Source organism: Physeter macrocephalus, chromosome 8 (assembly GCF_002837175.3).
Source record: "Physeter macrocephalus isolate SW-GA chromosome 8, ASM283717v5, whole genome shotgun sequence".
NCBI lineage: Eukaryota > Metazoa > Chordata > Mammalia > Artiodactyla > Physeteridae > Physeter > Physeter macrocephalus.
The window spans coordinates 141,415,264-141,437,761 of NC_041221.1; the positions used below are offsets into that span (position 1 = coordinate 141,415,264).

The 22,498-nt window shown below is 45.5% G+C and overlaps 1 protein-coding gene across 8 annotated transcripts in view; it reads left to right on the forward strand.

The window, feature by feature from the left end:
• The window catches only part of SH3RF2 (SH3 domain containing ring finger 2), a 151,394-nt gene that overhangs the window by 72,292 nt on the left and 56,604 nt on the right, over positions 1-22,498 (forward strand). For all 8 annotated transcript variants that reach the window (XM_028493341.2, XM_028493342.2, XM_055086814.1 and 5 more), the window contains one exon: positions 4,959-5,279. In XM_028493341.2, coding sequence (XP_028349142.1) covers positions 4,959-5,279 — 321 coding nt within the window. The remainder of the gene's footprint in view (positions 1-4,958; positions 5,280-22,498) is intronic.

A 22,498-nucleotide genomic window follows, 5' to 3' on the forward strand; every position in this document is an offset into this window, starting at 1 on the left:
TATATGTATATGTATAACTGATTCACTTTGTTGTAAAGCAGAAACTAACACACCACTGTAAAGCAATTATACTCTAATAAAGATGTTTAAAAAAAAATTAGCTTCAGAAGTGAATGAATGAAAAAAATATTTGGGAGGTGGTTCGACTAACCAGGAAAAAAATTCGGAGAACAAACCTTTCAACGTGACCCTCTCCTAAATTTATATTCAATCATTCAACTTATTTTTCATTGAGTGCCTGCCATGTCGGGTCCTGTGCTAAGTTCCAGTGATACAAGACAGATATGAGTCCCTACTTTCAAGGATTGTAGGTTCAGACATGAATAAGTAATTATAAGTGTGATGAATGATGCAAAGAGTGAAGGAGAGGGAACTATTGGGGGGAGGAGAGTATGATGTTCAACTTACCTGGGTAGGGTGTTGGCAAAGCCTTGTAAGCCAAGATCTGACAAATGATGAGGAGCAAGCATGGAGGGAAGAGTGTTTTAGGGAATGGAGGTAACATGTGCAAAAGTCCTGCAGGATGAGGAAGTGTGGTGCCTCCAGAGGACCAAAGAATACTAGAGCTGGAGCTTAGAGAGTAAGAGAGAGACCAAAAAAAAAAAAAAAAAAAAAAGAATGAAGCCAGGGAAGCAAATGGGACACAGACCACAGGAGACTTTGTAAACCTTCCTGCATTAGTCAGGATGAGCTATGTTATGCTATGGTAATAAAAAGCCCCTGTATCTCAGTGGCTTCACAAAGAAAAAGTTATTTCGAATCCATATTACATGTTCAGCACAGAATGGTGAGAGGCTGTGCTCACACAGTCACTGAGGAACCCAGACTGATGAGGCTGAGCCATCTTGTAGCCACGCCATCTGGAACACATGGACTTCCTAGGTTTCATGGCAGGGAAGAGTAAAGAAGAGTGATTTGTGTATCAGCAAAGGCCTCAGCTCTGTGACATTTGTCACTCCCACTCAGAGTCCATTGGCCTGAACCAGTCACACAGTCCCACCTGGCTTGAAATCAGCTGAGAAGTATAGACGACTACTTGGAATATTTGCTGAGCATCATCACCTCTGCCATATAATAAGAAGTTTGGACTTGACCCAGAAGTCAGAAGACACCACTGAAAAATTTAAAGTAAGGCAGTGACTCCATCAGATTTGGGTTTCTTAAAGATTGCTCTGGATGCAGTGGGAAGAATAATTTGAGGAGGAGGGATTAAAAAAAGCAGAAAGATCAATTAGGAGGCTACTACATGGCTCAGTTAGAAAATGACTGTAGCTTTGACTAGTAGATTGGAAACAACTGGACAGATTCCAGGACCTTTTAGGAGGTGGCTCCACAGGACCGGGGAATAGGGGTGAGGAAGTGGTCAAGGATCACGCCCCACTTTCGGATTTGTGTGTCTAGGTCAGTGGTAGAGCCATTTGCTGGATCAAGCAACATATGCTGAAGAGGAACCATTACGATGTTTGGGAGATAACCGTTAAGTCTCCAAGGACAGAGATGAGCTACAACTAATCCTAGTTGGATACATAGGAGGTGCCTTAAATTTTTGCAGATTAGAGCTTGCATGGTCCCCTGTATTATTTCAAGAAGCTTCTTCACAGGTCTGGGGAAAAAAGGCATCACTGATTTCATTACCTATTTCTGATATCCTTTTTTTCCCAAAACTTCTACATTTAATGATTATTCATTTGGATACTTTCCCCACTACTCCACCTCTAAAATTAGTGATTACAAGAACCCTCACAATCATCATCAAACTAGGGTCCTGTTCTCCTAATTGCTAGGAGGGGAAAAGATAATCAAGTGGTTGCTCTAATCTGGGAACCTGGTTTTCAAAAATTACTTGAAATCTAAATTGAGCTTTTTAAAGCAGTACTTAAAATTTGACTCCAGTCATTTCATTAAGACCAGCACTTGCTGAGAACCCTTTAAATAAGTTTTGAACTACCAGCGCCATGCAAAGCAATTGGAAGGAAGGAGAGCTTTCTTCTGAGACTGAGGTGGGCTTTTTGGCATAAACAGGATTTTTCTTGTTAATGTATCGTTTGACTTATTGAATTGCATCTGGGTAAAAGGTGGTAAAACAAACGCGGAGCTTATGCCCGTTCTTGTCAGGACTTCTCCAGCGGGGCCTGCCTGGGTTATATGAACCTCGCTCAGCCCAGTGAACCTCGCTCAGCCCAGTGAACCTCAAGGATATTGTTTCAAATGAGTGGGTGCAAATTGAAGAGCTCTGCAGTCCTTCCCCGGCTGAGCTATTAATCACCCTGGCAGAGGACAGGGAAGACCTAGAGTCACACGGGGGCTCTTTGTCTGTGTTGCTGATGGAAACACTCGTGGTATCGCTCACCTGGGGGCAGAACAATTAGGTGAAGTCAGAAAAAAAGTAACTTATTTCATCGTGGCTATGAATGACCAGAAAGAACTTTACTCATTCAACTCAGAGAGCGTGTATTATCGTCTTACTGGGTGAACAATGGCGGGATGGGTGCTCTGGGGGAACATGAGACATGGTCCAGCCTTCCATCAGAAGCGCCCTAAATAATCTCAGTAACTTCCCAGTTGATCTCCCTCCTTCCGGTCTGGCACTTCTGAATAGCATCCAGAGTGAGGTTTTTATGTATTTATTTTTATTTACATACAGTAAAATTTGCTCTTTTTGGTGTCTCTGCATTCTGATAAATGCATCCAGTATAACCACACTACCATCAAGATATAAAATAGTTCCAACACCTGCCAAAAAATACGAGGGCAGGCTGCCTCTTGGAAGTCTGCTCCTTCCCTGACCGCAACCCCTGGCACCCACTGATCTGTTTTCTGCTCCTGCAGTTTTCCTTTTCCAGAATGTCACAGAAATGGAATCATATAGAATGTAGCCTTTGGAGTCTGGCTCCCTTCACTTAGCATAATGCCTTTGAGGTTCATCCATGTTGTCGGGTGTATTGGTAGCTCGTGCCTTTTTTTTTGGTTGAGTCATAGTCCACGATGCGGATGTGCCGGAGTCTGTCATCCATACGCCGATTGAAAGACATTGTGATTGTTTCCACTTGTCTGGCAGCTATCACTAAGCAGCTGTAAACATGCGCATACCAATTTTTGAGTGAGCCTGAGTTTTCATTTCTCTTGGGTAATTACCTAGCAGTGGGCTTGCTGGGTCAGACGCTAAGTAGGAAACTGCCAAACCGTAGCATGAGCTTCTAAATAAAAGCATACATCAGATCATGTCACCCTTCCACCTAAATCCTGCCAAAGGCTTCCTATTACACTCAATAAACTCAGAGCCTCCCAGCCTTATGCGATCCAGCTCCTGCCTGTCTCCATGGTCTCCTCTTTACCACCTGCTCCTCACTCACTCTGGTCTCCTTCTTTCTGGTTCTTTCCCATCTTTTTCTCAAACAGGCTGAGCTTTCTCCCTCTTCGGGATCTTTCCACTAGCTTGCAGTCCCTCTCCTGGCATATTCTCATGCCTGTCTTCGCATGGCTGGTTCCTTCTTGGCATCTGTGTCTCAGCTTGAATGTCACCTTCTCAGCAGGTCTTCCTTGACAGCCCCCCACCCATCTAAAGTAGCCACCTCCCTCAGTCACCCTCTGACACATGAGAGCATTTATTACCGCCTGGTCTTTTCTTGTTTGGTTGTTTACCTGCTGGCTCTGCCATTTATGTCACCCCTTCAGCTCTCTTTAACGTGGGCATAATAATGCCCCTTCCCCTACTTGATGGTTTCTTTTCACAATATTACAAGCTCCTGGCAGCAGGAACTACATCTTTTTAAAATTTTCTATCTCAACTACATTAATCATCTTAATCATCCTCACATTGTTATTTAAAAGTTCTTAAATGAAGAAAAAGTTCTTAAAGGAGCAATCTCCCTTTTACCTCTATAGGTGACTCTCTAAATTAGAATGAGACACGTGCTTTTAGAGGGCAACTGGTGACAATCATCATGATGGAAATTTAAGTAACTGTCCTGGAAAGTTTATTCACACAATCCCCTTTGTCAGCATATTTCCGATTTCTGAAGGACATGAACTCACGAGGCCCTTGGTGGGCAGGGTACTCAAAATACAATACAGTCAGTGGTGGTGCTAGAGGTGGCTGGAGCTAGATGGCAAGGGCTGGGTGTTAGGTTTTCAGGAATCTTGCTAGCCAGTTGTTAAACCATTGGTAGATCTTTACACCACAGAGATTGGTAAACTCTACAGATCGGGGTGAGGCGGGTCATTTGTTTGTTTGTTTTGTTTGTTTTTCTGATGTACCAGCACACCACTGACGATAAGAGGTACAGAACAAGAGAGAATGGTGATGAGGTAAAAGTATTTAAAGGAAGTAGTAAAAGGTGGTCTTAGCCTTAGGTGATCCAGGGTCCTGAATGGATTTACATTCTGGTTGAACACTTATCAAACGTATGAACTTGAGCAACTTCATCCACTGATTATTGCACAAACACTCACTGAGCACCCACTCTGGGATACAGCAGAGAACATGTGTATAAGGTCTCTGCCCTCAGGCAGCTAACAGTCCAGCAGAGGAAAGGAAGATAAATGATTACCCTGTGGAGTGGGAAAGCATGGGGGCTGCAGGAACACGGAGAAGGGCAAACAGCCAAGTCAAGGGTGGAGGGGGGGGATTCAGGGGTGGCTAGAGGAAGAGGGAAGGGTCCCCCAGGTAAAGGAGGCTGGGATGATGCTGAGAGAGACGGGAAAATCAAAGCAGAGTATCATGGCTTGTTTTAAATTCTTCAGACCTCAATAAGAGACATACCTACGTTGCAGGACAGTTGTGAGAATTGATTGATATAGTAAAGGAACTGGGATATATTGATAACAGATGGAAGCTGACCAAGGAACGACAACTGAGGCGGTGGCATCTGAGCCGACTTCAGACTAGCCTGGGTAAGACACAGCCGCTCACAGAGATCAGGATGACTAAATTCTCATCAGACCTTTTGTCTTTTCAGCCAAACCTCACAGCAAGACACCTCCTAGAGAAGAACAAAGGCCGTCAGTCATCCCGCACAAAAGGCATGTCCCTGGTGCCATCCGCCAGAGGCAAGGCGACCAACACACCCACAATCCGAAGGGGCCCGGGGTCCAGGAGGAAGGGGCCTGGGCAGTTCTCCATCATGACAGCCTTGAACACCCTCAACAGGATGGTACACTCTCCCTCGGGGCGCCATATGGTGGAGATCAGCACCCCAGTGCTCATCAGCTCCAGCAACCCCTCTGTGATCACCCAGCACGTGGAGAAAGCGGATGCTCCTCCCAGCCCTGTGGGGCAGGTAGGGAACAAACCCCTGGGATAAGGGTACCTTGGAGTTGGGCAAATGACCCACACCGTGTCACAAGCAATATTGGATCTTTAGTACCTGCTAAGCCCCCATAATGCATTAATAACAATTAATGTCATTATGTGTCAGAGCTGTCTATACATGATCTCATTTCATCCTTGAAACAGTCTGTGAGCTAGGTATTATTAATATTGTTGTTACCCCCATTTTACAGATGAGAAAACTGAGGTTTAGAGGAGGGGGGTTTGCTTTCTCTTGCTAAGAGCCATGGCATGGTTCCTATCCCTTAGAGAACTTCCCTCCAAGGAGATAATGACATCTGTTTTCTGAGATCACAGTTTAACATTCACTGTTCCATCCTCCAGTAATGTATCAGGCGTCACGTGGAAGGGAAGAAAAAGAAAGAAAAAGAAACTCTGGGTTATTGGGTGTTTTCAGGACTAGCTATATGCTTTGTAAGGCCCAGTGAAAAATGAAAATGCAGGTCAAAAATGAGTAAGAATTTCAAGATGGTAACAGCAGAGACCAAGTGAAGGGCCCTTCTGAGCACAGAGCCCTGTGTGACTATACATGTCACACACCCTTGAAGCCAGCCCTGGTGGTTTTCATATGGAACATTTAATAAGATGATGTATGTAAAGTGCTTAGCACAATGCCTGGCACATAATGAGTACCCAATAAGCATTAGCTCTTAATACTATTGTTATTAATACAACTACTGTTATTATTAAGCCTGGCCACCGAGTTGCCAACTGAAGGGAGATAAGCCAAGGGGCAGTCCTGGCAATCCAGAAGCAGAACTACTTCTAACAGCATGAGGCTATTTAGGTTGAAGGATGCTTTAAAAGATGAAGGACCAGAGGTGCAAGGCAAAGTAATTAAGAATTGCATGTCAGGTATTCTGCTATAAACACTCTTTGGAACCATGCAGGTGACAGCTTGAAAAGACAAACCTCAACTTGCACTGATGTAATTTTTATTAAGCTCTAAATCTTGTTTTTAAACATGAATCTCTACCTTGGGATTAAATGACGTAATTGGACTCTAATCCCTTTTTAACAAGACAAGGAGGAGGAGAAAGTCAAGGGTTCCTCAAAGACCTGTGTGCTGGTCTAAAAGGAAAACAATCACCTGCTACAGCACTTCAGACCTTATACCACTGTCTGCATCTCTAGGAGGCTGGCTGTTGATGTCATTCTGCCCGCCCCTTGCACTACATACACACTCACACACAATTACACTCTCCCCTCCCTATACACTCTCCTTGCATTAAAAAACTGTGAAATTCCCTTCCCTTCCTACACACACACACTCCAAACACTTTTTTACAAGTACATACACACTTTGTGCACCAAGTTCTACACCCCGTACACACGCATACATGCTCCAACATGGGAACCTAGTGACTCACAGTTAAGCAGAATTTTTCTGAAACCATTCTTTCTAAATACGTAGACATAGGTATACGAAGTACAGCCCACACTCAGTAGATCTAGGCTAGCTCACTCAGCTATAAGTTGGCTTCCCAAAGGATTTAAACCAAGAGTCACTTGCCCTGTGCCTTTTTCATTCTTCTCCCTGGTCATTTACCTCATCAGGAGAGAGGCTGGACCGAAGCAGAGAATCCTAGTAGGATTCAAAACAAGTAGTATTCCTTCCTAATGTTCACAAATGGTGAGAATTCCAAAGTGTGGCATTGGCATATCCTATCCCCAGGGAACCACTGCACAGTACTGATAGCCTTTTCTCAATTCACATGGTGGTGCCTTATAAGTATTTCTACATGTTTGCCCAGATGTTGTCAAAAACACACCCTTAAAATGCCCCACTTATGAGCTACATCTAAAGATGAGTGGAAAGTTGAGCAAATGACAAGATCTCCTGCTTCCTTTTTCTCTAACATCCTTGAGAGCTGTGGTTGGGTCTAGCTTATCAAACTCCCCCTCCTTCCCCATCCCAGCACCTTTCATAGTACATAGTCCCTAGTAGGTGCTCAGTAAATGAAGGAATCAAGACATTTGGCTTAAACATCTGGGCAGATGGTGGTGACGTATACATAGACAGGGAAGACTGGAGGAGGAATTGTTTCCTATAGAAAGATCACAGGTAAGTGTAATTCTTTCAACCAGTAGACGTCTGTTGAGTGCTTACAATGTACTAATTACCAGACTGAGTCCTGGGGATTCTACTACCAAAACATCAAGAACAGCAGTAATAATCTCAAACATGTATTGAAAGTAAAAGAATTGACAGGTAGAAAAGGAAGGAAGGAAGGGAGGGAGGAAGGAAGGGAGGGAGGGAGGGAGGGAGGGAGGGAGGGAGGGAGGGAGGGAGGAAGGGAGGAAGGGAGGAAGGAAGGAATTCTTTCTTTGTTGCCAGTGTCCTTCCTGCGCTCCATCCTAAAATATGGTAAGAGCCTTTGTAGGTGAGGTACCCTCACCACTTTACAGCGACGTAATTAAGGCCCCCAAAGAAAAATGGTCTGGCCAAAGTTCCTATAATCGGTGAACAGTGAGAGTCTGTTTTGACCATAGAATTGTGTGATTCTGGCCCATAAGCTCTTGTCACTATGCTTCGCCATTAGCAGAGACGTCATCAGGCAACACCGTTACATCAATGTAGTTTATCTTGAATGTCTGTAGCCTCCCTTTTCTTGCACGTCTTCACTTGACTCCAAGGCCTTCCAGTATCTCTTCCCTGCCCACCCCTCAGTAAAGAATTTGCCCTAAGTCTTCTGCACCTCAAGAAGGTTTTCATTTACTATCACTTTGTTCCTTTATGAACTACCAACTGTGTCCAAGCATTGTGCACGGTACTGAAGGCACCAGGAGTAAGCTTTTGCCCCCAAGGAACTCACAGTCTAGCAGGGATACAGAAAATAAATGACTGACTATAGTGGAGTTAGGCTTCCTAAAAGGAGATGAGCACCCTGATGGCACCCACACTGACTTAGGTGGTGAAGATACTTGGAATTTTACAACACAGAACTGTCGACAGAGAAAGTTACTTCCTTTCCAACTTTCCCCAAGCCTCTTAGTGATATCAGAAAGTCTTAGTTTGGTGCTAGTCTGTCTTTAACATCCTCTATCAGGTTTTGCTCATCTCCCTCTGTCAGGAAGAGAGAACAAGGCATCAGGCTCAGAGCTTCGGGCAAGCAATTGCCCATCTCTGAATTTCATAACACTGTATGTTTTTGTCATGTTGTCGGATGGTCATCCTCCGTAGCTTACAAGTGATACCAGTTCTTGTTCACAGAAGTCTATGAAAAAATTTTAATATATTAAAATGTTAAAGCTTTTTTTTTAAAGAACAGTGAGTTAATAAAGGTACAAGTGATATGTGGATATGGCAAAAACCATGAAGATGGGAAGCAATGCAGTTTAGAAAGCACCAATCCAGAGTAAATACATGCATAATTAGAACGTGTAGGAAGTGCTACGGAAGCAGAGAAGAGGGCAACTGTTAGCTTCAGTCATGTTCCCTGAGAGAGGGATATTTGAATATTTGAACACTGGCCCTTCTGTGACTGACGTGTAAAAAGTCCAGGAAAATTTTTTAGGGAGAAGACTCTTTAAAGAATGTTCAGTCCCCACCAACTAAACGGAGGGGGCTTGGAGGAGCAAGGAGTAGGTTTTCTGAAAACACCTCTAAAGAAACAATGAAGAGGTGGATTATCCTTCACCTCTTAAACGCCAAAGGGTAGCAGCTCCTATCTTCTCACAGAGAGGAGCTAAAGCAAGGAATTCTGTTTTCCTGTTGTCATTGTGTCCTCCCACCCTTGGGAAACCACCTGACACATCTGGCTGGAACGTCAGGAAGTGACCTTAAGGGTGAACTTTGGACTAAAAACAATTGTGCTTGAAAATAATTCAGGATTAGACCTGAAGACACTGAGTAGGTTCCGTGGGAAACTGCACTGGAGGAGGTTAAGGAGGAGGATCGGAACCAATGTATTTGGCCTTTTGGGGAGTCCTGGAGATTAGGTCTGCACTGAGGATGGCCATGCCTTAGAAGGAGAAGGAAAGTCAACTGCATGGGACGCGAGTTAGAAAGAAGTCCGTCAGTAATGCCTCTTAAGGGAAGCCACAGTGCCAGGCCCACCCTGGAGATTCCAAAACTGACTTGTTCAGGATGTGGAGTCGCTTTGTCCCGTCTCCCCACTCACAGCACCCTGAGGTGCTCTTGTTTTCTGTAACTCTATAGCCTTCCTAAGACATTCTGCTCCCCCAGTCTACACACCCTCCCTGCCCAGGGAACTCAGCCTCTTCCTCCCTTCCCCCTCCCACCACTGCCAACCCCTCCAGCCCCCTCCTTCAGCCGTCCCCCTCTCCTGTATCACAGGCCCAGGTGAGTGCAACTGCAGTACAGCTATAGAGCAAGCCTGTCGTCATTCCAGAGTTCTGTCTTTCCCTCACCTTCTACATCCAGTTCGTCAGCAAGCTCAGTTTGCCACCTAAATTGCAACTGTATCTATTCATTCCATCCCGCTGTCTTAGTTTTGGTCCCCATCACTGCTTCAGCCTCTTCCTGGTCTCCCAGAACCTTGCTCAATCTCAACCCCTCCCCCTGCTGACCCCCTCACCCCTACCCATTCTCCCAATCACAGCCTCCACACTCTTGCAAACCCAAATCCATTTGGCTGCCTCTCCTCCCCAGACCACCAATGGTCCCCTGCAGTCTTCAGAAGTGGCAAGACCTGCCATTAACTAAGTGCCCACTAAAAGTCAGAAACTATCACTATGAGATGATTTACAGACATGATGACTATTCTCACAACGGTTCAGAGTAGGTGTTCATATGCCCATTTTACCAAACAGAAAAGGTTTGGGACAGAAAAATTAGATAACTTGCCCAAAGTCTGAAAGCTAGAAACAGACCCAGGATTTGAGGGCAGACCTGTGCCCTCTCTCCTAAATGAGTGAAGGCATTCTAAACCCTCCCTGATCTGACGGTAGCCTTCCAGCCTCCCCCCCGGTCCCCCCCCCCCCCAACGCACGCATACAGACAAGTTGCAGTGACCTACTCAACATTTGTAAGCATAGTGTATACTAGGCCGCCTCTTGGCTTTTTGTCCTTGTAGCCGGCATAGTGCCTGCATTACTCTGGCCAATGAACAAATGTTTGTGGAATAAATAAATGCTGTTCCTCCTCGAATTTATTTTTGGTTCCTTTGCCTGTCACAGTCACATCCATACCCCAAGCCCTGTATGCATACCATTTCTTCAAGGAAACTTCTGCCACCCCTCTTCTGCAGAATTAATATCTTTCCCCTGTGCTCACATCCCATTGTTTATACTTGTGTTCTTTGTACTATAAGCACCGCATATGTATCTTATCACCAGGCTCACTATATTGAAAACTTGTTATAGGGCCAGGGGTGGTGTTTTATTCATTTATGTTGCTGCTGACTTTCCAAAGCCCCAAATCAAGTTTTCTAATAACATATTTTGCCTCAAGAATCAAAAACAAAGACAGAGGCCTCTGATTTACTTAAATAACTACCAATCCCTTTCCCCTCTTTTGATTACCCAGAAAATAAAAGAGGTAAGATAGAGAGGGGAAAGACAGGTCACTGAAATCATTCCTTATGATGTGATTCCCTCCCCCCCAGGCCTCCTCCATCCCATCCCAGGATGATAATGGCAAGTCCAAGTATCTTTCCTGGGCTCCTGGGAAGATGAGCTGTCATGTGCCTTAGGGAATCCTGGGGTCTGTAAAGCTGACTCTCCTTTCGATCCAATATTCCAAATATTCTGAAGAAAGTAATTTCTAGGAGCTTCAACTATAAATCCAGGTCTCCTGTGTCCCTTTGTCTCCATCTTTCGTAGAAATCTCCCGACGCAACTTTACGGTACTCAGGACGGCCATGAGAGATGGTTTTTACTGAGTAGTGAGATAATTTTTTTTTCCTTTGGACACAGTGTCAGTGCTAATGTACGTTTAAGATTCTTGGCTAATCCTCCTTCTAAGGTAATTTACAGAAATAAACTTCTCCTATGCTTATATTCTTATTTTGATTATCTTCCAATATAAATTTTTATCTTTACAATTTTCACGCAACAAACCCCTGCTCACAAGTGAAGCTGTCAGAGGTCTCTTGAACTGGCCGGAGTGGCCCCAAAGAGTCGTGAGTGAAAAGTGGGGAGGCTCCACTAAATGAACACCTGTCCCCTCAAACTGTTCTGTTCCATGTCATCATTATCTGCCCCAAAGTACCTTCTATGGGGCCTAACAGGTGCTTGAAATATGTTTATTAAATTTTCAAGAATGTACCCCTTGGGTGGAGATAGCCCCTTAGACTGTTCTCATATATTATCAGTTAATGCGTTAGCAGGAGTTCCCTGGCAGACATCTGAAAGCAAAAGAAAAAGACACAGGGTAGAACCAGAGGGCCTCTGCTGCCCTCTGCTCTGCCAGATCCCCTGGGTAAAGAGCTGTCAGGAGCCACCTAGAGAAGCAGTGTTATGTCCAGGGGAAACCACTCCAGCCTTAGACACAGACACCTCTCCCCTGTCTCAGCAGTGAGACTTCTGACAAGTCCATAGCCACTCTAAACTTCAGTCTCCATCAGACAAGCAGGAATAAACCCCTACCTCACAAGGCTGTCAGGAATATCAAAGATGTAAAGTGGGTGTAAAGTGCTTGGCTTCCATTTTTATTATTTTTGTTATTATTAAAAATGTTATCAGTCAAAATTTCTTAGTAGTCAGTTGCTAGATTTCTCTTCAATCACTCTCCTCCAGGTTTTTTGAACTTTTTTGTAACAGAAAATTTCAAACACATATTAAAGTTAAGAGAAGAACACAGTGAACCCTCCTGTACATATCACCCAGTCTCAGCAATTATCCACTCACAGGGCAATCTTATTTCAGTTATACCCCTGCTCATGAACCTGCTCCTAATTGAGTTATTTTAAAGCAAAGCTCAGACATAATATCATTTCATCCATACACATCTCAGTATCTCTTTAAAAATTTCAGGGAGTATTTTCTTCCAAGAGTTTAACATAGAGTGATCCCATTATCACACACTAGAAAATGGAAAATAATTTCTTAAAAACATTACATGTTCAGTGTTCAAATGTCCATATTTGCCTTATAAGTTTTTTACAAGGTGTTTTGTTTAAATGGCATCTAAATGAGGTAAACACCTTGCATTGGGTTGATATGTATATTAGATTTCTTTTATTCTACAGGTCCTCTTGCTTTTGCTTTCTCTCTCTGTCTCTCTGTCTCTGTCTCTGACTTTCTCTCTCTCTCTCTCTCTCTCTCTCTCTGTCTCTCTGTCTCCCTGTCTCTCTCTCTCATCCTTTGCCATGGACATGTAAAAAACAGCCAAGTCATTTCTCCTGTTGAATTTTCCACATTCTGCACATTCTGGGTAGTACTGGTTGAGCCTATGCAATGTTAACACATTCCTCTCTACCATTCATGAGGAACCATTCATGACCATTTATTCGGGGCTGCAAAATGGTGACATTCCAAATCTGTCATCCCTCCTGAATTTTTTTTTTTTAATATTTGTTTGCTTGGTTGTGTCAGGTCTTAGTTGTGGCAGGGGGGCTCCTTTAGTTGCAGCTTGCGGGCTCCTTAGTTGTGGCATGCGAACTCTTAGTTGCTGCATGCATGTGGGATCTAGTTCCCTGGCCCGGGATCGAACCCAGGCCCCCTGCACTGGGAGTGTGGAGTTTTAACCACTGTGCCACCAGGGAAGTCCCCCTCCTGAATTTTTTTAAGCTGCAATGCTTCTGTAAGATTGACTCCTACCTTCTAAGAGCTGATGATGTAAGATCCTATACTGTGAGTTTTAACTAAATTATTTCACAATGATCTCCAAACTTTCATATCATATGCCCTCAGCATATACTGGGGAATCCAAAGTTCATGTCTTAACCACTATATTCTCTCCCCACTCTCCCCGTATTTCTCTCTCTCTCTTCCTTGTTTGTTCCTGGGCGTTTCCCTAGTTCAAAGACAGGACTCATTTCTCACCACCTTCTCTCCTGGCATGTTTGCCATCACTGAACTGCTACTCCTATTTCCACTGGCCGCTGCCAGCTGAGCTAATCTCCCCTGCCTGCCTGTGCCAGTCTCCTTGTTTACATCCTTATCACTGCCCTCAGGCCGGCCTCCTCATCCTGGCCCCTTCAGCCGTGTGTTCACCCTCCTGCCCCTCCTGAGGACTGGTTCCCACAGCTGGGCTAAGACCAGGAGGAAAAGACCAGGTTTCTTCAGCCTGGAGAAGAAAGGGCTTCAGTGTTGCTGTGGGAATAGGAGTTGACTTTATTTTTCCAAACGTGGGCTTATAGACTGGTTTTGTGTTCCTGTGTCTGGAAGAGGAAAGGAACATAAATCAGCACATGAAGGATTTCATGAGGAACAGGGAGAAATCTCTCCCATCACATAGATTGTTAGAAACTAAGTACTGAAAATGCTGAAGGAGCCTATGGATGCTGCTGTTAGATTTTGGGGTGGTTTTGATTTTTCCCTGTAGAGGAAGGCAGCTTAATATAAATAGAAGGGCTCTGAGTCAGGCTAAGCTTCATGCCACGGCTTTGCTACCTAATAACTAAGTGACAGTGAACTAAGTACCTTACCCCATTGAGCCTCAGCATCCTCTTCTGCAAAACGGGTAGGTCCTTCCATGCGAGGTCTTTTCAGGGATTAGCCATAACTCAGTAAGCTGCTGCCATTGCTCTTACCTGCTTGCCTCCAAGCAGAGTGTTCAGAATATATCATCATTGGTGTGATTGAGGAGAACCCCTGGCTTAAACCGGGCACTGAGCCAGACATCTTCCAAGATCCCGGTGACCCGTCCAACCTGAATTCCCTAAGGTATATTTTTCACAACTCCTGGCCAACATGGGGGTGATCCTGTCTCATTTTATATGTGAGAAAATTGTCAGGAAAAGGTAATTCCATAACAGAGTCAACGTCTTCCTCCAAAATCAAATAAACTAAATGTGGTTTAAGACCAAACTAAGAGTCCTTTTACTGCATCATTTAATGCCTCATCCGTGAGCCATGTGGTCCCAGGCTGCAAGAGTGATCATTAGTACAAGACAGGTGCCATCACCACCTGATGTGCCATGATGTCACCAGTTAGGCCTAAGAATCTGATCTGACTGCTCCCTCCCATCAGCAGCATGACCCGGGGGGAGGCATTTTGCCTCTCTAGGTCCCAGTTTTCTCATTTTCTAGGTGGAGGAATAAAACAGACCTGGCAGAGTGTTATGTTGCTCACTTAGCGAATAGCACACTCTGAAGGTAGATGACACCAGGAAGAACAGCTCCTATTATTTAGTTAATGATGGTGATGGTTGTGATTGCTCTGGTCTTTTCTCAAGCACACTTTCACACAAGAGTTCTCTTTCCTTTCTGGCTACTGCAAAGCTTTCTCAGCCCCAGTAGGTGTCAGGTAGAGTTCTCCTCTAGGAGCTTTTTAACAAAGAGCTTCTTGGCACTTTAGGGAGAAACAGTATAGTAAGTAGATAAAAATAAGGGCTTTGGGGTCAGCCAGCTCGCACCCTGCCTCTTACTGAGCAATATAACATTGGGCAAGTTACTTAATCTCTCTGGACCTCTGTTCTTCCATCTGTAAAATGAAAGTGATGTGGTGATTTTTTTTTTTTAAACCTCTTAAGATCACTGTGAGGATAAAATGAGGTGATGCATGTACATGAGATAATGGCCAGGGTTTGGCAGTGGTAAATGGCCCAGTAAATGTTCGCTGTATGATTAATGTTGGGTCGGCTCAGGAAGCTATGACCTGCCCCCATGCCCATGCCCCAGGGCTGGCCTGTGCAAACAGGCCTTGCTAAGAATGCCGTCCACCAGCAGCACGCTTCAGAAGGATGCTCCATCAGAGCCTGCCTGGGGTGCAGAGGCTTCCAAAAGTCTCCGTGCTTCCTTGATAAGCAGTGGCAATTCTGGAAGTAGGGAAGGAGTATGGCTTTGGGCTTGTATCTTGCGGCCCCTTGGGGCAACTGTACTTGCTCAGCTCAGACCCTCAGCTGTAATCCCAAGGGGAACCCGCAGGAGAGAAGCCAAGAAAAAAGACTTTGTACAAAGGAGGAGACCAGGGTGGAGACTGAGGCAGGGCCGTGTTTCCACCATCTTTTTTTGGCACCTTTCAGCTTTTTCTGTAAGCCACATCCTCATCTGGTCTAGTTGCCCAAGCCCCTCACAGCCCACCAGTGAAGCAGTCAACAAAGAGTTGTTGGGTTCCCCCAATGCTCCAGGCACAGGCAATACAGTGGACCAGGCAGACCTGGTCCCTAAGCTCGTGGAATCTCCAGACCAGCAGGGAAGACAAATACTAAACAAAGTATTATAAATACCTGATACAAGATTGTAAGTGTGCAAAGTTCTGTCGGGTTGAAGGATGGGGAATGAAGAGAGTCTGAGGGTGGTCAGGGAAGCCTACCTGCAGGAAGTGACCTGCAGGTAGAGAGAGACCTGAAGGATAAAGGAAGTCAGCCTGGGGAAAGAAGGAGGTGAAGCGAGACCCTCTCCTCAGCCCCAGCAGCCCAGTTCACTTTATACTGAAGTTACGCCAGAAAACGGCAGTGCTCCTGGAGCACCATGAGGCCTGCAGTGCACAGGTCCCCGCCCTGCCCAGGCTCCCTGAGGTACTCTGGGGAAAAACCATTCTTGTTTCTGGTGACCAAATCAAGTTCGGTAATTAACCCAGCTTGCTTCTTTGAGTCAGCATCTCTTCAACAAGAAGTTAAACTTTACATCATCATTCTGCCCAATTAATCCTGGCAGGTGAGCCACTCAGGAGCCCCAGCCCTGCCAGGGTTAAAAAAGGGAGCAGCCTGGCCTGCACCGCAGACATTTTAACACAGACTCTTTAGCCTTGGGAGCCAGGAGCAAGGGTAACAGATACCCAAGGCCACTGGGGCCCTTAACACACACACACACACACACAAACACACACACACACACACACACACACACACACACACACACTCACAGAATTCAGCATGAAGGAAAAACAGGAGAGGAAAAATAAAATAGAAGGGCAAGAGAAAGAGAAAAGAGGTGTACAGGGCAACAGTCAGGGACAAGGAAGGTAGTATAGAGAAGGGTAGTACAGGAGACATGGACATTCCTTAATGGCACAGGGACCTTGTCCATGTGGCTCAAATTTGCAAGGACTCAGTAATAGCACCTTTCACACAGACCTGTTAGGAAAGTGAATGAGATATTCACATAGAGAAGGACTGGTCAACCTCAGCCCTGCTGACATTTGGGGCCAGATAACTCTTTGTTGTGGATACTGTCCCATGCACGGTAGGGTGTTTAGCAGCATCCCTGGCCTCTACCTACTAGATGCCAGGAGCACCCACCACCTGGTTGTGGCAACAAAACATATCTTCAGACCTTGTCAAATGTCCCCCAGGGTCAAAATTAGCCCCAACTGGGGACCACTTACGTGCGGGAGATAGCACAGGGCCTGGCGTACAATACATGTAGAATAAACGGCAGGTGACATAAGGTCTGTGCAAGGCAAATGCCATTTCTGAATATCAGACCCTTCTTCCCAAACACATGCCAAGAATATAAGGGCTCTGGGGAAAAACTGGAACTTTCTGTAGGTGGGATGGGTAGACTTGCCAGTGCCATCACTGGAAATGTGCAAACAGACTCATGCACGGGGATGGAGAAGCTGAAGGGACCTATATATTCACTGGATTGTTGGAACAGGTCCACTTTCCACTCTGCTCAGCTCAGAGGGAAAGGAGCTAATTTTGTGGCGTGGGTAGCAGGTGCCAGGCCCAGTGCCAGGGTCTTATATACAGACCAGCCTCTGTGAGTACTGTGAATAGATGTTATTATTTCCATGTTAGATGGAGGAACTGTGACCTAGAGAGGCTAAGTAACTAGCTCAGTGTTACTCAGCAAGTACATTTCAGGATTTGGGTCAGAACCCAGGTCTGACTCTCTTCCAAGCCCATGCTCTTTCCCCACCCAGGTGGAAGGAGTAGGGCTTCTCATATGCTGATTTGATCATTCACAGTGAGAGTTTAAGAGCAATTCGAGGGCAGCAACCAGGCTTAGTGGGAAGGAATGATGGGATTGATTAGCAATGTCTCTCATGGGCCCAGGAATAGGAAAAGGAGGCAGGTGTGCCAGGTGTTTGCCATCCTTGTACAGACCCATAATCCAAGATTCAGTGATTCTGTATCATCCAAGCTGGCGTTTTCTGGGGTCTACACTGGACTAGGGGTATATCTCGGTTTGTTCAGCAAATTAGCTGGTTTCATAATTTCTCGGGGCATAGCTGAAAATCAAGTCTTCTCCATAGGTGAGGGTTTCTACAGAGGGCACAAGGAGCCTATTCTTAACACATTGTTCTCATGGAAAAACAAGGTAAAAGCCTCTATCACAACCCTTTGTTAATGCTTGAGGAATTTTATTTTTGATGATTAATAATGTTCTCAAAAAAGAAAAGGAAAGAGAAACTTCTGAGGAAATGGGCCATTTGTTTTTCATAGAAAAAAATATTTGCTGTTATTTTCAAAGCACAAGCTTTGGAAGATGCAATATCCATCCTTCTCCCTCTCTTCCCACTCCAAAACAATCCAGCCCTGGTGGAAAATTGCACAGGTAGATGCATAATAAAACCTGCTTACATGTGCAAAGAACATTGCAAACACCAGTTCGTCTGTTTCCAGACACTTCGGCTAGGGAAACGTGCTTTCTCATGGCTGAGTCTAGGGCAACCCTGAGGACAGAGAGGGTAGAGTCAGAAATGGGAACAGATCCTTCCCTCCTGCTGGGCTTAGTTCAAGCTGCCTAACTGAGCTCTTGAGCTCTTGTGCTGCCTTGGCCTTGACCTTGATCTGAGCTGGCACTGATTAGGGAAGACTCCTTGCCTTCAAGGCCCTGTTCACAAACACAGCGTGCCCACCACGTGCCAGCCAACCATTCATTCAATAAAGATTTACTGATTCCCTGTCATGTGCCAAGTTCTGGGCAAGCACTGGGGAGACCAACCCTAAATATATTTGAAGCAGCATGTACCAGGTCATAGAGAGCATTCACGATTTTAATCATTCTCTTCCATCCATTTCAAGTGGGTAGGACATGAATGAGATTGGAGAATGTCTACCCTTGATGTTCAAAGTCATATTCCCTATGCCTGGGATTAGGCCTTTACTGGGCCCTCACCTCTCTGTGCAAATAGAGAAAGCAGTCACCAGGGGAAGGACTATGCACTGCAAACTATTTCTGCTATTGGCACCTGGAAATTATCCACTCTTCATTTATTTGCTGGGGAGGTGCTACAATAGGAATGGCAAACTACAGCCCACCAGCCAGATGTGGGCCTCAGCCTCATTTTGTATGGCACAAAGCTAAGAAGGTTTTTTGTTTTATTTTGTTTTTTGTTTGTTTGTTTGTTTGTTTTCGGTACACGGGCCTCTCACTGTTGTGGCCTCTCCCGTTGCGGAGCGCAGGCTCCGGATGCGCAGGCCCAGCAGCCATGGCTCACGGGCCCAGCCATTACACGGCATGTGGGATCTTCCCAGACCGGGGCACGAACCCGTGTCCCCTGCATCGGCAGGCGGGCTCTCAACCACTGCGCCACCACGGAAGCCCCCTAAGAAGGTTTTTACAGGTCTAATTGGATGGAGGGTGGGGGGGAATCAAAAGAAGAATACTCCATGACATGTAAAAATTCCATTTTCAGTATCCAAAAATAAAGTCTTGCTGGCACACGGCCACACTCATTCTTTACGTATTGTCCACGGCTGTTTTCACACCACACAGCAAAGCTGAGGACTTTCAAAAAGACTGTATGTCCCACAAAGCCTAAAATATTTACTGTCTGATCCTTTACAGGAAAAGTTTGCCAACCCCTAGGTGAAACCTTGCTCTTTCTCTCTCTCTCTCTCTCTCTCTCTTTCTCTCTCTCTCTCTCTCTCTCTTCCTTTAAGATGCAAATACTTGCTGGTTTAGCAACATCTGAGGTCCCTAATGCCTTGGTGAGAATGCGTGTACCTGGTCACTTGCAGCCCTGCAGGGAAGAGGCAGCCCCCATAGCCATTCATATCTGCCTCTGGGTACACAGCTGTCACTTTACACCTTGTTTTGGCATTTGCCTTCTTACCCTAAACTCCATAACAGCAAGGTAACTGGTGCCTCCTGACCCCCTCCAGGGTTAATCCTAGTTGAGCCTGGTATGGGGAAATATTGAGTAAATGCTAGTAGATGTCTAGGTGAGGAAGTGAGTGAAACCCAGTGAGTGTACCAATGTGTCTGAGTCAATAAACATAAACAAGAGGCTGAAGAAATGGCTGAATTAAGGAATGATCAAGTGATCTAGGGGTTGGATGAAAGACAGGAGACATGGATGAGTGAGGGAATGCTTGTAAGAGTGAGGAACTGAAAAAAGAAATAAGTATACAAGTGAAAGTGGGAGACGGGCTCTCTACAAATGCCATGTAAAGGAAATGAAGGGTGTCACCGCCAAGCTCTTCTGATCCCCTCATTTTGCCTTGCTCGTCCATGCCCTGCCAGCTGTGGGGATTTTGTGCTTAATCAACACCCTCCCTTGCTGAGGGTGTGCCCATGCTTTAGTGCTTTAGCGTCTAGGGCTTCTGTCAGAGGACAAAAACACCTGCGCCCCTGGGCATGAGGCCGAATGGTGTGCCTCCCTTCCTGTGGCCTCCCATGTATGGAAAAGATACGCCTTGAGCTGATGCATCCTCAGCCCCATCCCTTCTGTGCACCGTACGGGAATAGGACCTACACCAAAAGCTGAGGTTCCCACAAAGGCACACTTTCCCAGTGCAAGGGATGGGCAACATGTTGATTTGGATGACATTCATGGCCACGGTCATCCTAACCAGGTGGGAAGACGTGGAATTAAAAACACCCTCTCCGGGCTTCCCTGGTGGCGCAGTGGTTGAGAGTCCGCCTGCCGATGCAGGGGACACGGGTTCGTGCCTCGGTCCGGGAAGATCCCACATGCCGCAGAGCGGCTGGGCCCGTGGGCCATGGCCGCTGTGCCTGCGCGTCCGGAGCCTGTGCTCCGCAACGGGAGAGGCCACAAGAGCGAGAGGGCCGCGTACCGACAAAAAAAAATGCAAAAGCAAACAAACCAAACCAAAAAAAAAAAAAAAAAACAAAAAACACCCTCTCCAAAGCCAGCCCTTCCCGGTATTCTGTTTCCTTCCTAGCACATATTTTTTAGTCTCTTTCCTTGTTTTTTGTTTTGTGTATGTTTATTGTTTTGCCTGTTCCCTCACTAGAATATAAGCTCCCTGAGGACAGAGCCAGGCACATGGAAGTCTCAATAAATACTTGGTGAAAATGAGTGAAACATAGTCTGGAAAACAAATCATGTAAACCAGCTGCTTGAACCAGCTACCAAGACAGGATCCCCTCTCCCAATGGGGACCTGACCTGACTCTGCCACCAAATCCCACGTGTGACCTTCAACATGCCATTTCGCCTCTTGGAGGCTCAGAAGATTAAATTAGACTATCTTTAAGGTCACTTGCAGCTCTCTTATACTACAGTTCTAAAGCCAAGGGGAGTGGGCTTCAGAGTTTTCAAGGTTCATATAGAGTTAGTTAATAAGAACCTCAGTTCCCTGACCACAACTCTAAAAAGGAAAAAAAGAAAAAAACTTTGATTATTGCATAAGGGAAAGCCATTCCATCTGGCTCATGATGGAGATAAAGTGACACTGGGTGTGGTAACATCTCTGTTTCGGCCAGAGGCCATCTGAGCATCAAGTGTGACTATCCAAACGCAGCCATTCCTCTCCCTTAGGCTTTGCCGAGCCTCTGCACAGAGCCAAAGCCTGGCCTGACATCCTGCTGCCGGTGCCTTATGAAAGCCATAAAAGTGCACCATGAAACCCCAGGGAAAGAAAGGACTGGGTAATCTCTTCTCAGCCATTCTTGCAGGATTCCCAGAAACCAGGCATACTTGCCCTGGCTCAGCCCAGCAAATAAGGTACAAACATTGGGAGAGGACTTGTCTGAGGGCTCCAACCCTCACAGACTCCTGCACTCTGAGAACCCTCCAGCCCTGACAGCCTCTTTTTTTTTCTTTTTTTAACCTTCACCATCCCCATATCCTCAAGTCCATGCCCTGACAGCCTCTTGATCCAACCTCCAAACTGCACACACTGCTTTGCATACTGTAGGGAGTTCTGAGAGGGTCGGCTCTCAAGTCAGGATGTTTAGGTTTGAACCCCAGCTCTGCTTACTTGCTGGCTCTATGGCCTTGGGTAAATTACTTTCATGGGTTTTGCCTTGACTTTCTCATCTGTAAAATGGGAATGGTGATGATAATAATAGTATTTAGCCCTTTGGTGTGTTGTGAAGATGACATGAGCTAATAGGGTGCTTAGGAATGGATGATCCCTAGGAAGCATTCAAATATTAGCCCTTGTGGTGGTTGTGATTTGCAAAATCTGTGGATGGTGTTCCCCATCTTATCTCAGTCAGATTATACACTCCTTAAGGGCAGGGACTACACCTTCCTCTCAACCCCATCCCCACATTGCCTCATCCAAGGCTGGGAACACTCAGAATGCTTGTCAATCAACAGGCATCAGACATTCATTCTCAAATGTTATAGGAGGTCTGCTAGTCAAAACCCATGGGCACTGGCACCTAGCCTTCTTTTGAGAAAAATGACACAGGTTGTGAGAAGAGGCTGAGCTAAGGAACATCAAGAGAAGGTAAAGAACAGAAAGTAAAACTGTCCACTCCCCCCTCAAAAAAAAAAAATATATATACCTTGTTTGGTGTTAACAAATTCTTAATGCCAACAGAAGAGAGAAATGGGAGGATAGTCTCTTCACATCTGTCCCAGATTGTTCAGACACTGACCTTCCTGGAAGCAGACTCAAAAGACATTTACTGAGTGCTGAGCTACTGTTCTACAGGCTGGGAAACCCAATAATAAGTTTACAGTTGTTCTAAGGATGGCCCTCCTTCTTAATGCAAGTCCATGGTTTCATTCTTTCTGAGCACAATGAGATGAAAATATCACGACACCTGGAAACGAATTTGTCTGAAAAGTTGTGCTCTTCCTTTATTTCCTATCCGATGCAGTGCCCTGAAGGGTGCGATGCACCAATTGTGCAAACGGCCTGGGAGCTCCAAGCTGGTGTGGTTCACTCAGTGACAGGAGAAAACAGTAGAGGGCTTGCTTCAAGGGCAGTCAAACCCTCAGGCACCA